General features: G+C 45.1%; 1 protein-coding gene across 5 annotated transcripts; it reads left to right on the top strand.

The window, feature by feature from the left end:
• Positions 1–4,606: 4,606 nt before the first annotated feature.
• On the top strand, positions 4,607–10,005 carry ABT1 (activator of basal transcription 1). Of its 5 annotated transcripts, none has more exons than XM_029611101.1 (5): positions 4,607–4,649; positions 6,033–6,082; positions 7,357–7,642; positions 8,454–8,629; positions 9,009–10,005. In XM_029611101.1, exons 1-5 carry the CDS (start codon positions 4,622–4,624, stop codon positions 9,381–9,383), a joined length of 915 nt encoding a protein of 304 aa, XP_029466961.1. In that variant the 5' UTR covers positions 4,607–4,621; the 3' UTR covers positions 9,384–10,005. The 5 variants fall into 5 exon arrangements, with proteins under 5 accessions (XP_029466961.1, XP_029466995.1, XP_029466977.1 ...); XM_029611117.1 differs by lacking the exon at positions 4,607–4,649 and adding an exon at positions 4,727–4,827; XM_029611125.1 differs by lacking the exon at positions 4,607–4,649 and adding an exon at positions 4,834–5,126.
• Positions 10,006–12,334: the final 2,329 nt, after the last annotated feature.

Below are 12,334 nucleotides of genomic sequence, written 5' to 3'. Positions count from 1 at the left end.
TGTGTGGAAGAAAATTGCTGATTTAAAACAGTTCCCCTTTGAAGTGGCAGAGCTGAAGAAAGCTGGAGGCCTGTCAGCAGAGGAAGTTGGAGAAAATGTAGGTGTGTCAACCCCCCTTTCAGCTGGAGCAGCAGTGCTGGATGTCCCGTCTATGCCACTTGATTGCTCCCTATCTCAGGAGGATTTTCAGAGGTGATTTAGTGAGCTGCGGGAAGGGATGGGATCCCCTGCAGCAGGAACTCAAATCGATCACAGCTTAGTTGAAACCTGCACGCTGAGCTGGGTCAAGGTGTGCATGCAGCGGAACAGAGGCTGTCTGAGCATGAAACATTTCAAGAATGCTCTCAGCAAGAAATGAAGACTAAAAGCGGATAAGTTAATGTGCCAGGAGTAGCTTGAGGACTTAGAAAACAGGTCCAGGAGGGGAAATTTGAGGTTCCGAGGAGTCCATGAGGGAGACTGTGAACGCGTGGTGAAAGATATTTGCTCTTTGCTTTTGAGCCCCATGGGCAGTGAGGAAACTGCTCCTAAAATCCTATTAGATAGAGCCCATAGGGCTTTGGCTCGCACACAAGGCAATGCTCCTCACAATATTGTGGTCTGTTTCCGTGAATTTGCTGTCAAGGAAAAGATTATGGTGCGAGCGAGGGAAAACAAAAGATCTGCAGTGGCACGTACATAAGGAAGAAATTTTTCAAGATTTGTCACCGATCGCCATCAAGAAGCAACGTGAATTTAAAGAGGTCCTACAGGTGTTGAGGACTGGCAATCATGCATACAAGTGGTTGTTTCCTTTTGGATTACAGTTTACTGTAATTGGAGTGACCTCCAGGGTTAAAATTGTGGAAGAGGCAGAAAAGATTCCTCAAGCTGCTGGTTTGGTGAAATCTGCCGGTGCCACTGCGAGGCTGGCCGCTATGGTGCATCCTAGCATGAGCAATTTCAGATGGCAACGCATGCAATCTGGAGGGAAGCATCTGCGGAGAAACTCAGAAGGATCACCTCCATTAAAATACCTAAAGACTTGCGGGGGGGTCTCGCCTTAGAGATGTACTGCTGAGATCTGCTGCTGCTGGTCTTTGGCAAGTGAGCTTGTTTTTCATGCTCTGAATTTTGTGGGCTCAAGTTGTTTTGGAGATTTTTATTTCTCCGGTGTTTTGTTTGATTGCTGCCTGCTGGGCTATTAAGGGGAGGACACATGAGGGGTTTGTATGCGGTGGGTTGGTTGGGGAGGGGTTCAAGAGCTGCTGGGCTGAGATCACTGCCGTCATTCCTTCAGGTGGTAGTAGGTGTGATTTGGGAAGGGAAAGGGAGGAGGAAAGGGAACAGGAGGGTGCAGGAGGGGGGGGGGGGGAAGAGAGAACTCTAGGGACATTGGGTGCTTGCTTTTGTTGGCTAGGGCACTTGTGGGGGGATACAATAGTGTTTGTGTTGCAGTATCTGTGGGATAATAGGAAGGATTGTACCTGCTATTGTATTGGGGCGGATTTTTGGAGGAGTGGTAGGTGGAGTTCTGTAAAATGGGGGAGTTAGAGACTATGTCTTAGAATGTTAAGGGCCTGAATACCTATATTAAGAGGAAGCCTTTGTTGCAAGATGCTCTAGGACAGCAGGTGGATGTATTGTTTTGTCAGGAAACACATTTAAAAAGGAAATACGAAAGGTTACTGGCCTCTACCCACTATACCTTACAGTTTTTTGCTGCTGCTCCAGTAACTAACAAATATTGTGGGGTGGGTATTCTGTTCTTCAAAAATGGGGTGGTGGATGTGATTTTGGGCAGGTACCTTATCATTACATTTAGGATGGATAGAGATATGTACACTCTGGTAAATGTGTATGCACCCAACATAGGACGGGGCAATTTTTAGAGGCACTTTCAAAAACCTTGCAGCAATGGGCAGAAGGTTATCCTGTTATTGGGGGGGGGGGGGGTGGGGGGGGGGGGGGGGCGGGGAGTTAATCTTACCAGATACCTGTTCTTGGATAACAGTGGTGGGGAAGGGGGGTATTCTCGAGTCAACAGGAAGGGTTTGAAATCGTGTATGGTGGATTGGGACTTGGTAGATGTTTGGCATCTCTTTCATCCCTCTGAGAAAAAGTATACCTTTTTATTCCAAGGTTCACGGGGTTTATTCTCGGATTGATTTCTTTTTGGTAGACAAAAGCCCTGGTAAATAAAGTAGGGGTTACAGAGATTGAGGCAATAACATGGTCGGATCATGCGGCCATTTCGTTTTCCCTTAAGGGGTTGTGGGACCAATTGGGAGAGAGGTTTTGGAGACTTAATGACAGCCTGTTTGATGACAGTGAGTATAGTGAGCAGTTAGGTAGGGAAATGGGGCAGTATCTGGCTGAAAATGAAAATAGTGGGGTATCTTCAGGGACAATATATGACTGCTTTAAAGCAGTAGCTGGGGCAAATTGATTGCTAGAGCGTCCTATTTAAAGAAGATAAGGGAGAAGACAAAAGTGGAGTTATTGGAGAAGCTAGGTAGATTGGGGATTCGGACAAGAGATTAGCCGAACCCCAGCTTGGGGCACAACTTGACATGTTGAGGGAGGAATTACGGGATTTAGCTATAGGGGCAATCACTCTAATATCCTCTTCAGTAAACACTGAAGCAAAGAAATAATTTAATCTTCCCACAATGGCCTTATTTTCTCTAAGTGCCCCTTTAACCCCTCGATCGTCTAACGGTCCAACTGTCTCCCTCACAGGCTTTCTGCTTTGGACATATTTTTAAAAAGTTTTTCTTGTGAATCTTTGCCTCTATGGCCAACTTCTTTTCAAATTTTCTCTTAGCCTGTGTTATCAATGCTTTACATTTAACTTGCCAATGCTTATGCTTTATCCTATTTTCTTCTGATGAATCCTTCTTCCAATTTTTGAATGAAGATCTTTTGACTAAAATAGCCTCTTTCACCTCACCTTTATTAATTCATGGAATACTGTGCTTCTAGGATGCTTCTAGGATGAAAATACTGTGCTTCTAGGATGAAATTTTTTTAACAATACACACACGTGAAACAGTTTTTACCTTTGTAGCTGCACCTTTCAGTTTTTTCTATTTTTCTCATTTTATCAGTTTTCCTTTTGAAAATTTAGTGCTAGAGCCATAGATTTACATACTATTCCTCTTACAGTCATTAATTCAAATTTGATCATATTATGATCACTATTGCCAAGCAACCCCATCGGCATTACATCTCCCACCAAATCCTGCACTCCACTGAGAATTAGATCTAAAATTGCTCCCTCTCTTGTCAATTCTTTCCTGATGTGGCAAAGCCACACAAGGGAAGAGGAAGCAATTTCTAATGATGGGGCCCTAGGTGCTGTAGCTTGGGGCCATGTTGTGGTTAAATTATCCTTGTAAATGTGTCCTTAAATTTCAGGGTGAGCTATATATTTTCTGCGATCCCCTTCAGATATTGCATTTTTCAGTACCAGGTTTAGGTGTGTGCCCTTCATTAGCCTCCTCTCCAATGCCACCTGTCCCACATGAATCTGCCTGATAGATGGAACACTCCCTTTGTTTAGGATGCTGATAATTTGTTCACTGCTTCAAACTCTGGACTGTTTGTTGCATCACAAGCTGTTTAGCTTGTCTTGGCTTTTTTTCCCCGCTTCATCTGCATGCTATGGATATCTGATGCTGTTTTCCATAAAAGATGTATTCTTGTTTTTGTAAAATGTACAATTTAGGGAAAAATGTAATTTAAAAACCTCAATGACAGTTTATTAGTTTTTTATATTTCACATTTCCTAAAACACCCTCATCATCTTCTGGTCAAGGCACACGTCGCACGGTTCAGCTTCAAAATGTCATTGACTAATCACCCCTCTCCCGAGCACGCTGCACCGGCTCCTACAAGTACTGCCGTCTGCTGAGCGCCCACTCTCTACAACAGGCTTGCCAACTTTTTCTTTTAACCCTCCTTGTTTTCTTCACAGCCTGCCATTAGGCCCGTTCAAACGAGCAAGATTCCATCGGTCAGACCAGCACGTCGGTCAGAGATGCTCTCTTCTCCACAGCTTCTTACCCATCCCACTTACTCATTCATATCCTCTTCCCTGCCCCTCTCATCTTCCCTTTCCTTCCCCTCTGACCTCATCCACAACCCCTTCCCTCTCCCTCAGCCCTCCTCCACAACTTCTTACCCTTCCCACTTACATCCTCTTCCCTTTTCCTTCCATCTCCTCTCATCTTCCCTTTCCTTCCCCTCCCACCTCATCCACCCCTTCACTCCCTCTTTTTCGCTTCTACAGGGCCGGCTGTACCCTGCTGAACCTGTGAGATGCAGAGGGCGGGGGGGGGGGCGCCGCTACGGGGACCTGCCTCCCTCCGTACCTCCCTCCCTGTGTACTGTGGCTTCTCACTGCTGTCCCTCTAGTGCCTATTAAAACGGGCGAGATTTGCTGTGCTCCGGCCATCCCGACTCCCTCCCCCCTTCCCCGGCGGCGGAGGGACGGGTTCAGACTGCTGTTGGTCCGACCTCCTCCCCCCCCCCCCCCAGCACCGCGAAGGCCCAGAGGCAGCAGCGGCGGTGGCAGGAGCTGTAGCGGCGGCCGAGGGGAATCTGGCGAGGCGGCGTCAACTAAACAAGTCGGCGAGAGATGTCTTCCGCGCATGCGTGGCCCCTAGGTGAGAGCTACAGAGCAGCTCTGTACTGCGCATTCGCGGACGTCGGTTCCCAGCACCCTTATAGGTATGATGATGATTGGCGCAAAAGGCCCCGCTCCGCCTCTTTCTCTGACGTCACGGCCACCTACGTTTCTTTTAATGGCGGCCTCGTGCGCTGAAGCCAGTGTGATGGCCTGAGGTAAAGGGAATGATTATTTATTTACATATATAATTGGAACTCGAATGATCCACCGGATGGGTTCAATGACGTCACAAATGAAATGACAACGCTTGCGAGCACGCTGAGTGACTGAGACGGAGGGCTGGAATAACGTGGTGCTTGAGCGCACAGTGGGTCGCTGTCCTTTACCTGAAAAAAGGTGTGGACAGAGGCGCTAGTGTCTCTAATTAGAGCGGGTTTACTCGAGTTCATCTGGTCCGCAGGGACGAGCCGAGCGAGGCTTTATTCTGTCTGCACTGCACTGTGGGACTTGTCAGGTAAAAGCCAGAACTACAATTCCTAGCATGCAATTGTACAGTCGGAAGTGTCGGTTGACCCACAGTGCTGCCTCCAAAGCTTTCTGGGACCTGTAGTCCCCTTTGGGAAGTGCTCAGCTCAGAAGGCTTTGGTGTAGACCTAAGCTAGTAAATTGACATGGTGACTGGACTGTTATGGGAATGGGAGCCCTCATCTTAACGCTGACAAGATTGCTTTCCTCTACTGCAGATATCTTTTGTAAAATAAAAATGAAATAGCGTTTGGTGAACTGAATTTGTGAGATATAAAACTGGTGGGAATGTGGTAAAATGTCAACGGTTTCACTCTTACTGGATTTGTAGCACATACATCTCCAGTTAAGTCCATGTTTGCACAGGAGGAAAAACCAGGCTTGTCTTAGACCTGGGACAGGTTGCTCACCACATTCCCATATTTTTAAGGGAATGACCACTTACGGTTACATGCAGGAATAGGCTGAGGCAATCTTGGGTTTACTTCATTGCATTTGTGGTCTTATCGCTGCTTGCTCTTTCTGTTCTTGGTAACTTGGAGCCATAAGAAAAATCTAACCCATGCAACATTTTTTCAGCAAGGCAAGCTAGGGTGGTTTCAGGTTCAGGATCATTCGGGGCAAGCTGAGCCAATCCTGGTTTAACCACATTGCATGATGGGATATAGTAACAGATGACAGCAGATAAGGGCTGCCCAGTTCTCTCTGGTTCCTTACTACTTTGGGTAGATGAGCATAACTAGTTCCATATGCTGACACCAGCTCCCCCATGTTTTCTACCGTTGCCTTCTATCTCTTTCCTAAGCATGCTTAGATTTTGTTACAGTGCTGGTCTCCACCACTTCTGCTGATGAGCTTTTTTTTACCTAGTTGTCTTTCTGTGTGGTTCTTATAGATCCCGTACCTAGTCCAGGCCCTATCCAGGGTTGCCGAGCACCTATAAAAGTTAGTAAAAAATGAACCTGTCTGAAAAAGTTTTTGTTGCCCATAAATTTATGAATGGTTGACAACCCTAGATGCACATCTCTTCTTTTTCCCTCTGATGGGCAGGATCCAAAGTCATATGCCTTTCTCCCACCTGCTGCTATGGGAGACATTTGTAATGCTGGCTAGTATAAAATAAGTTGGGTTGTAGTTGTCAGTCAAAAACCTTAAGAGCTGTCAGTAAAAATATTTCTTGGGAATTGGCGATCCTGTCTTCAAACCCCCCATGTCTTGCCATCAAGCTTTGTAATATTTCTAACAATCACTAAAATTAGTGAGACTTTTGTCTGAAACATCTGGCCACCCCATATTTGTTGACATTAGGGTTATAATCATGATTGTTCTATGCAGGTTCCCCCAGCCTTCATGGAAGCCTAATGCAGCTGTAGCCCCAGCCCATTAGCTTGTATTCTTCAGTCTTTGGTCGTGCATTTTAAGAAGCATCTATGGACGTGCATATTTCCCGGTTTGCGCACAAAAGAAAAAGTGCAAAAAAAGGCATGGGCATATGGGAATTTAAATGGAAACCAGCGCTTAAGTATTTACGCACACAACTGTGTGCTGGGGTCCCCTACCACGTAAATTTACTCCCCCCCCCTATAGATGGCGTATAAGTTATCAAACAAAAACTAGGCGAGTCAGTGGGGTTTTAAGAGTTGGGGGAGGTAGGGTAAAAGAAAGGTAGTTGCCTTACTCACAGAGGGAGAATGAAAAACAGCAGAGACAGGATGGGGAGACAGTGAAGAGACGAGAAATCCGGAATTCTGCCACAAATTTATAAAAGGTTTTTTGTAGCCGCCACCGTGAAGACCCACATAGGATGGCAGGATAGCTAGCCAGTTAACCTTGGGCTCCCCCAGAGATCTGGCTGTGCCCCTGCTGCAGTGACTGGGCTATCTGTTAAGTTTGAGAGGGGAGGGATATAAAATGCAGAATAAAATCCCAGGAATTCATAAGCAAAGGCTTACAGGGCCCTGACTCAAAGGAGGGGCAAGTTCTGACTGAGCTGGAAGTCTGCTGCTGCTCCCTGCCCCCTCCCCGCCCCCCACACCCCACACAAAAAAAAAAAAAGACAGAACTGGAGGCCCATGATTGCAAGGAGCTTGTGAGCTCATTGACCGCCCTGTTCCTCAGAACGGACATGGGTGCGTGTACCTGGCTTTCCCAGTGTGCTGCTTTGACTTGTGCTGCTAGCATCTCTGATTTCCACCGGCTTGATTCTTCTCGTGCTGCAGCTTTCACCGCATAACCTGGAAATGTCAGAGACAGGTGACCAGATGGTGGCCCAGCAGCCTCCGGGGATGGAAGGCAATGCAGGGGAAGAGGAGGAGAGGAGCTTGGAAGGCCTCTGGGAAGATGAGGAAGACTTCAGTGGAGATCCCAAGGAAGAGGCGAACATGAAGCATACAACTCCGGGGATCATTTACCTGGGCCATATTCCTCCACGACTTAGGCCTCGGCACATCCGGAATATGCTGAGCGCCCATGGAGAAGTGGGGCGCATATTTCTCCAGGCAGAAGGTAAAGAGGTCTAGAGAACAGTGTGTATGCCTCAGTGCCAGCATACATGATGTATTATGAGGTAGTAATAATCCTTTGCACGCAACTCAAGGGCAGCTTGACCTAGATAGTTTATTCAAACTGAGGCATTCTGAGAGAAATAGCCCTGTTTTTTCTGTAGGGCTTCCCAAACCTGCCCGGGAGACCCCACAGCCAGTCACGTTTTCATGAGATCTGCAGAAAATAGGCGTGGGATAAACGTGCATGCATTGGAGACCCGGTATACACAAATTTATCTCGGGCATATCTATTCTGGATATCCACGAAACCCGACTGGCTGTGGGTTCACTAGGAAAGGTTTGGGAAGCCTTCTGCTGTGCTATGGTATGTCCTCTTTAAAACTGGAATGGAACAAACCATAATGTATGGGATGGAGTGGATCACACTAGCCAAAAAGAATGTTAAAAGTATCTCTCATCATTTTGGCTGTAGTTAATTGAAACGGAGGGAGTCTTGCATGAGGTCGCATGGAAAGTCAGTGACTGAGCTGGGAATCAGTGAACATCTTTTATGGGGTTAAAGAGACAGCTCAAGGTAACAAGAATTAAGCATAATAACAATTGCTATTCAGCAAGCTGCACAGTTTGTTTTTATTTGTATATGGTTGTGTCACCTTCTAACAGTTCTTTTCTCCCTTTCATTGACAAACATTCCATCCTCGGCCTTGTGCTGTTGAGCCCTCTCTGCCTGTTTAACAGAGGAGGTTTTCCTCACCGCTAAGCAGATGACTTAACCCCGTCTTTCCCTGCTTTCCTTCCCTTTCCTCCGTCAGATCGCTTCGTGCGGAAAAAGAAAAGGAAGGCAGGCACCAATGCCAAGGACTTCACCGAGGGCTGGGTGGAGTTCCAGGACAAGAAGGTGGCCAAGCTGGTGGCTGCTAGCCTGAACAATTCTCCTATGGGTACAAGGAAAAAGAACCGTTTTCATGATGACCTTTGGAACATGAAGGTGACAAGCCCCTGTCTGATCAGAAAAGTTGCTTGCACTACTGCTGCTTATGCTGTACCTCTCCTGTGTTAGGGGTGTGTGTGTGTGTGTGTATGTCTTGTACTCCTTCTGCCTGTGCTGTACCTATCTTTGCTGAGGCAGTGTATGTGTGAGGGAAACTTGCACTGCTGCTACCCGTGCTGGGCTTAGGGGTAACTGTGTGAGAAAGTTCGCATTATTGCTGTTTGTGAATTCATTAAAATCTTTAGACTTGAGTGTTATTAAATCTTAATAAACACATTTTAACTCAGAAAAAGTATTGAGTGTTGTTAGCCATGCCTTAATATGTTATTAGGAATAATTAACAAGAGAATATTTTTCTGTTTTCTTCTCTTTCCAGTATCTCCATCGTTTCAGCTGGTCACACCTTAGTGAGCAACTGGCCTATGAACGGCAGGTACGGCGGCAGCGCATGCAGGCAGAAGTGTCACAGGCCAAGCGAGAGACAAACTTTTTCTTGCAGAATGTGGAAAAGAGCAAGAGCTTTGAGAAAGCTGAGCGACGGCGGGCCAGGGATGGCCCCGTAGATAGCGCCACCACAGTGGAGAGCAGCTGGCACTTCACCCAGCGTAAGACAGAAGAGGAGATCCAGGCCCAGAAACTGGGCAGGGGGCAGCAGAAGTGGTCCTCTAAGACCAAGGAGTTCCAGGAGAAGGCACAGTCCAATCGCTCTCTGCTGGCAAAGATTTTTAATACAGAGGCCGCACAGGAGTAGCTCCTACTGATCTCAGATTGGTGATCCATAACGCTAAAGAGATTGAGCAGGAAAGAAGAGTTTGTCTGAACCAGTCCCTTCTGTGTCCAAACTCCAGAAACCCAGATCATCAAGGCACAGGGAAATTGCAAACTGCCTGCCTATTCAGGACAGCGTCTGGGTGAGGTCTGTGTGCATTAGATTCAGCCAAGATGAAGAATGTCCGAGAGAGATCACTTTGGTTCTGGTTCACAGAAATTGCCTCATTCCATCTTAACTGTTCATGTCCTCAGATTTTTTTTCTGTAGGATATAAAATGTGAAATGGGTCAATGCCTCAAGCTTCTGGAAGAGATATCTTATTCTCCTATGGTCCAGCATACTCAAATTCTACCTTTGGGCTGACTTTCAAGAACACTACTTCCAATGACCATTGCAGGCTTGTTGCTGTGGAACTTGAGTGGGGCTTCTGTTGGACTTCATTGTACAATGCAGCTGATGTGGCGTTTGGCAATTTTGCTAATCTGTAAAGACATTGATGATTTTGCTAAAACTTTGCCTCACTCCATGTCAGTTAGGTTTTTAACATTCACAGGATATGAAAACATTGTTTTGTAAACAATAAATATGAACTCCATAACAAACTTCAGTGAAATCATTATGGAAAGCAAAAGTACAGGCATTCATACAATTGCAGACTGTCTCACCTCAGACTTGACCAATAGATCCCCAGCTAGATGAGCCAAATATCCATGAAGCCTACATTTGTAAAAATAATGATGAGAAAAAGACAACCATCATCGCAGAAAACAGTGGGTTTCCCACTTTTTTCCAGAAAAGATGAAGGTGTGTGCCTCAAATCCACAGTATGATATCAAGGATCTCAAAAAAGCTATAGCGGAACTGGAAAAATCACAGAGAAGGGTGACTAAAATGATAAAGGGGATGGTAGAGCTCACTGCTGAGGAAAGGCTGAAGAGGTTAGGGCTGTTCAGCTTGGAGAAGAGACGGCTGAGGGGGGATATGATAGAGGTCTATAAAATAATGAGCGTAGTAGAAAGGGTAAATACGAATGGGTTGTTTTACTTTTTCAAAAAAATACAAGGACGCGGTGGACATTCCATTAAATTAGTAAGCAGCTCATTTAAAACAAACTAGAGAAAATATTTTTTAAGTCCATACACAACTAAGCTCTGAAACTTATTGCTGGGGCATGTGGTAAAGGCAGTTAGCGGAGCTGGGTTTAAGCAAAGTTTGGACAAGTTCCTGGAAGAAAAATCCATAAACCATAATTAACCAGGTAAACTTGGGGAAAACCACTGCTTATCCCTGGGTATTAGTTGCATGGAATCTACTGAATTTGGTACTCTTGCCAGGAACTTGTGACCTGGCTTGGCCACCATTAGAAACAAGAAACTGGGCTTCTTAGGTCTTCAACCTGACCCGGTATGACAACTCTTAAGCAAGGATATCAAAGACGGAATTTCCTAAGAGACTGCAGTTGAACCCATTCCGTCTCACCTTCTTACAATTAATGCCAGAATGCTTCCCACACAGATATAATCCAGCTGTTTATTATACTGATCCCATGCATAGCCCCGGCAGCACACAGTATAGATGGAATCAAGAGGTAGCTGGATTTCTGGAATTTACATAACTACTACTCTCTTTACATAGTGCCACTAGATGTACACAACCCTGAATAGAAACACATAAGAGACGGGCCCTTTTTCATTTCATTTAATATTTCTATATCGTACACACCAAACTTTTAAAGCAGTTCTATATGAAGCTTTTAATCTACTTGACATACAGTCCAAACAAAATAGAGGCTTTGGGTTAAAGTCAAGAAAAGGCAAGATTGGGAATAAACCAGAAGCAGGTGGGCTATTAGATGGAATTAGTGAGGAAAGGGATTACTTTAACTGAATGAAGCCACAAGAAATCAGGCCCCTTCTAAAAGAAAGTCTAAGAAAAACAGGAAGTGGACTGGCTGGGTGGTTCTGTAAGTCAAAATAAAATCAGCTCTTCAAAGCAGTACAATGCAGATGCTCTTAAGAATCACCAAGCAAGCTTTTAAACTAAACAATTTATTATTGACCAAATGTGATAGCAGGACACTATTACCAAATATACAGCCTTGTACGAACCTCCCCAGAGTTTGTGCAACCTGAACATCCATCATGTATCTTAGCTAATCTTCTTCGTGTGAGGTAAATTATAAAGAATGTTATACAGATTGTATTTAATCTTGGTACTGATGAAAGATAGTTAAGCTGATACCCAAATGTCTATCCATATCCCCTCCCTAATAACTAAACCATTTCAGGATTCTTTACTCTCCTCTAGGAATGACTGAAGTTTAGCTCTTGTGTCAGGCTCCTGTAAATACTAGAAATTTAACCGCTGGATACAATTTCTGTTTAAAAGAAAATTCTCCTACTTTATTATTCACCCAGTGGAAGGAGGCAAAATAGTCAACCTGGCTGTACTGGAATGGACACAGCCATGCAAAATTTTCTTTTCAGGTCTTCAAACTATAGCTGGGAATCCATAAAATAAAACTGTTGTATTCTGAAAATTCTTGCATCTCTCTAGTCCTAAAAAGATGTGGTGAGACTGACCAGGCAGAATATATACAGCTTGTTCCATAGAGAATGTGCAGGATGGGGTAAAGACCTGATTTAGAAATCATCAAACTCCTTCCTGAAAAAAGTAAAATTAACTGGTGAATTACCATAAATTGTGTTGAGACTCACCTTTCTTGGTACCTAAATTAGATTGTTTAAAGTCAGGGGCAGCTCTAGCCATGAGCACACAAGTCTGATGCCTCAATCAATCGTCCAATACTATAACTCTCAAACAGCTGTTCTGTTTAGTGCTCCAGTGCCTTCCCTCCAGGCAACCTGCAGAGAACAGGACTGGAGAAGGGTGCTTATCAATTTTATTCTCTGCAGTACCTGCTCTAGATTC

The sequence above is a fragment of the Rhinatrema bivittatum genome, chromosome 1 (assembly GCF_901001135.1).
Source record: "Rhinatrema bivittatum chromosome 1, aRhiBiv1.1, whole genome shotgun sequence".
NCBI classification, from domain to species: domain Eukaryota; kingdom Metazoa; phylum Chordata; class Amphibia; order Gymnophiona; family Rhinatrematidae; genus Rhinatrema; species Rhinatrema bivittatum.
This window is presented reverse-complemented; position numbering and strand designations above follow the sequence as displayed.

What these genes read in the sequence shown, in the direction of transcription:
- ABT1 (XM_029611101.1), top strand. Translation starts at nt 4,622, where the DNA reads ATGTCTTCCGCGCATGCGTGGCCCCTAG. An exon ending in GTTGCCGAGCACCTATAAAA is followed by an intron (nt 6,083 to 7,356) that starts GTTAGTAAAAAA and finishes CTCGTGCTGCAG; the next exon opens with CTTTCACCGCATAACCTGGA. An exon ending in CATATTTCTCCAGGCAGAAG is followed by an intron (nt 7,643 to 8,453) that starts GTAAAGAGGTCT and finishes TTCCTCCGTCAG; the next exon opens with ATCGCTTCGTGCGGAAAAAG.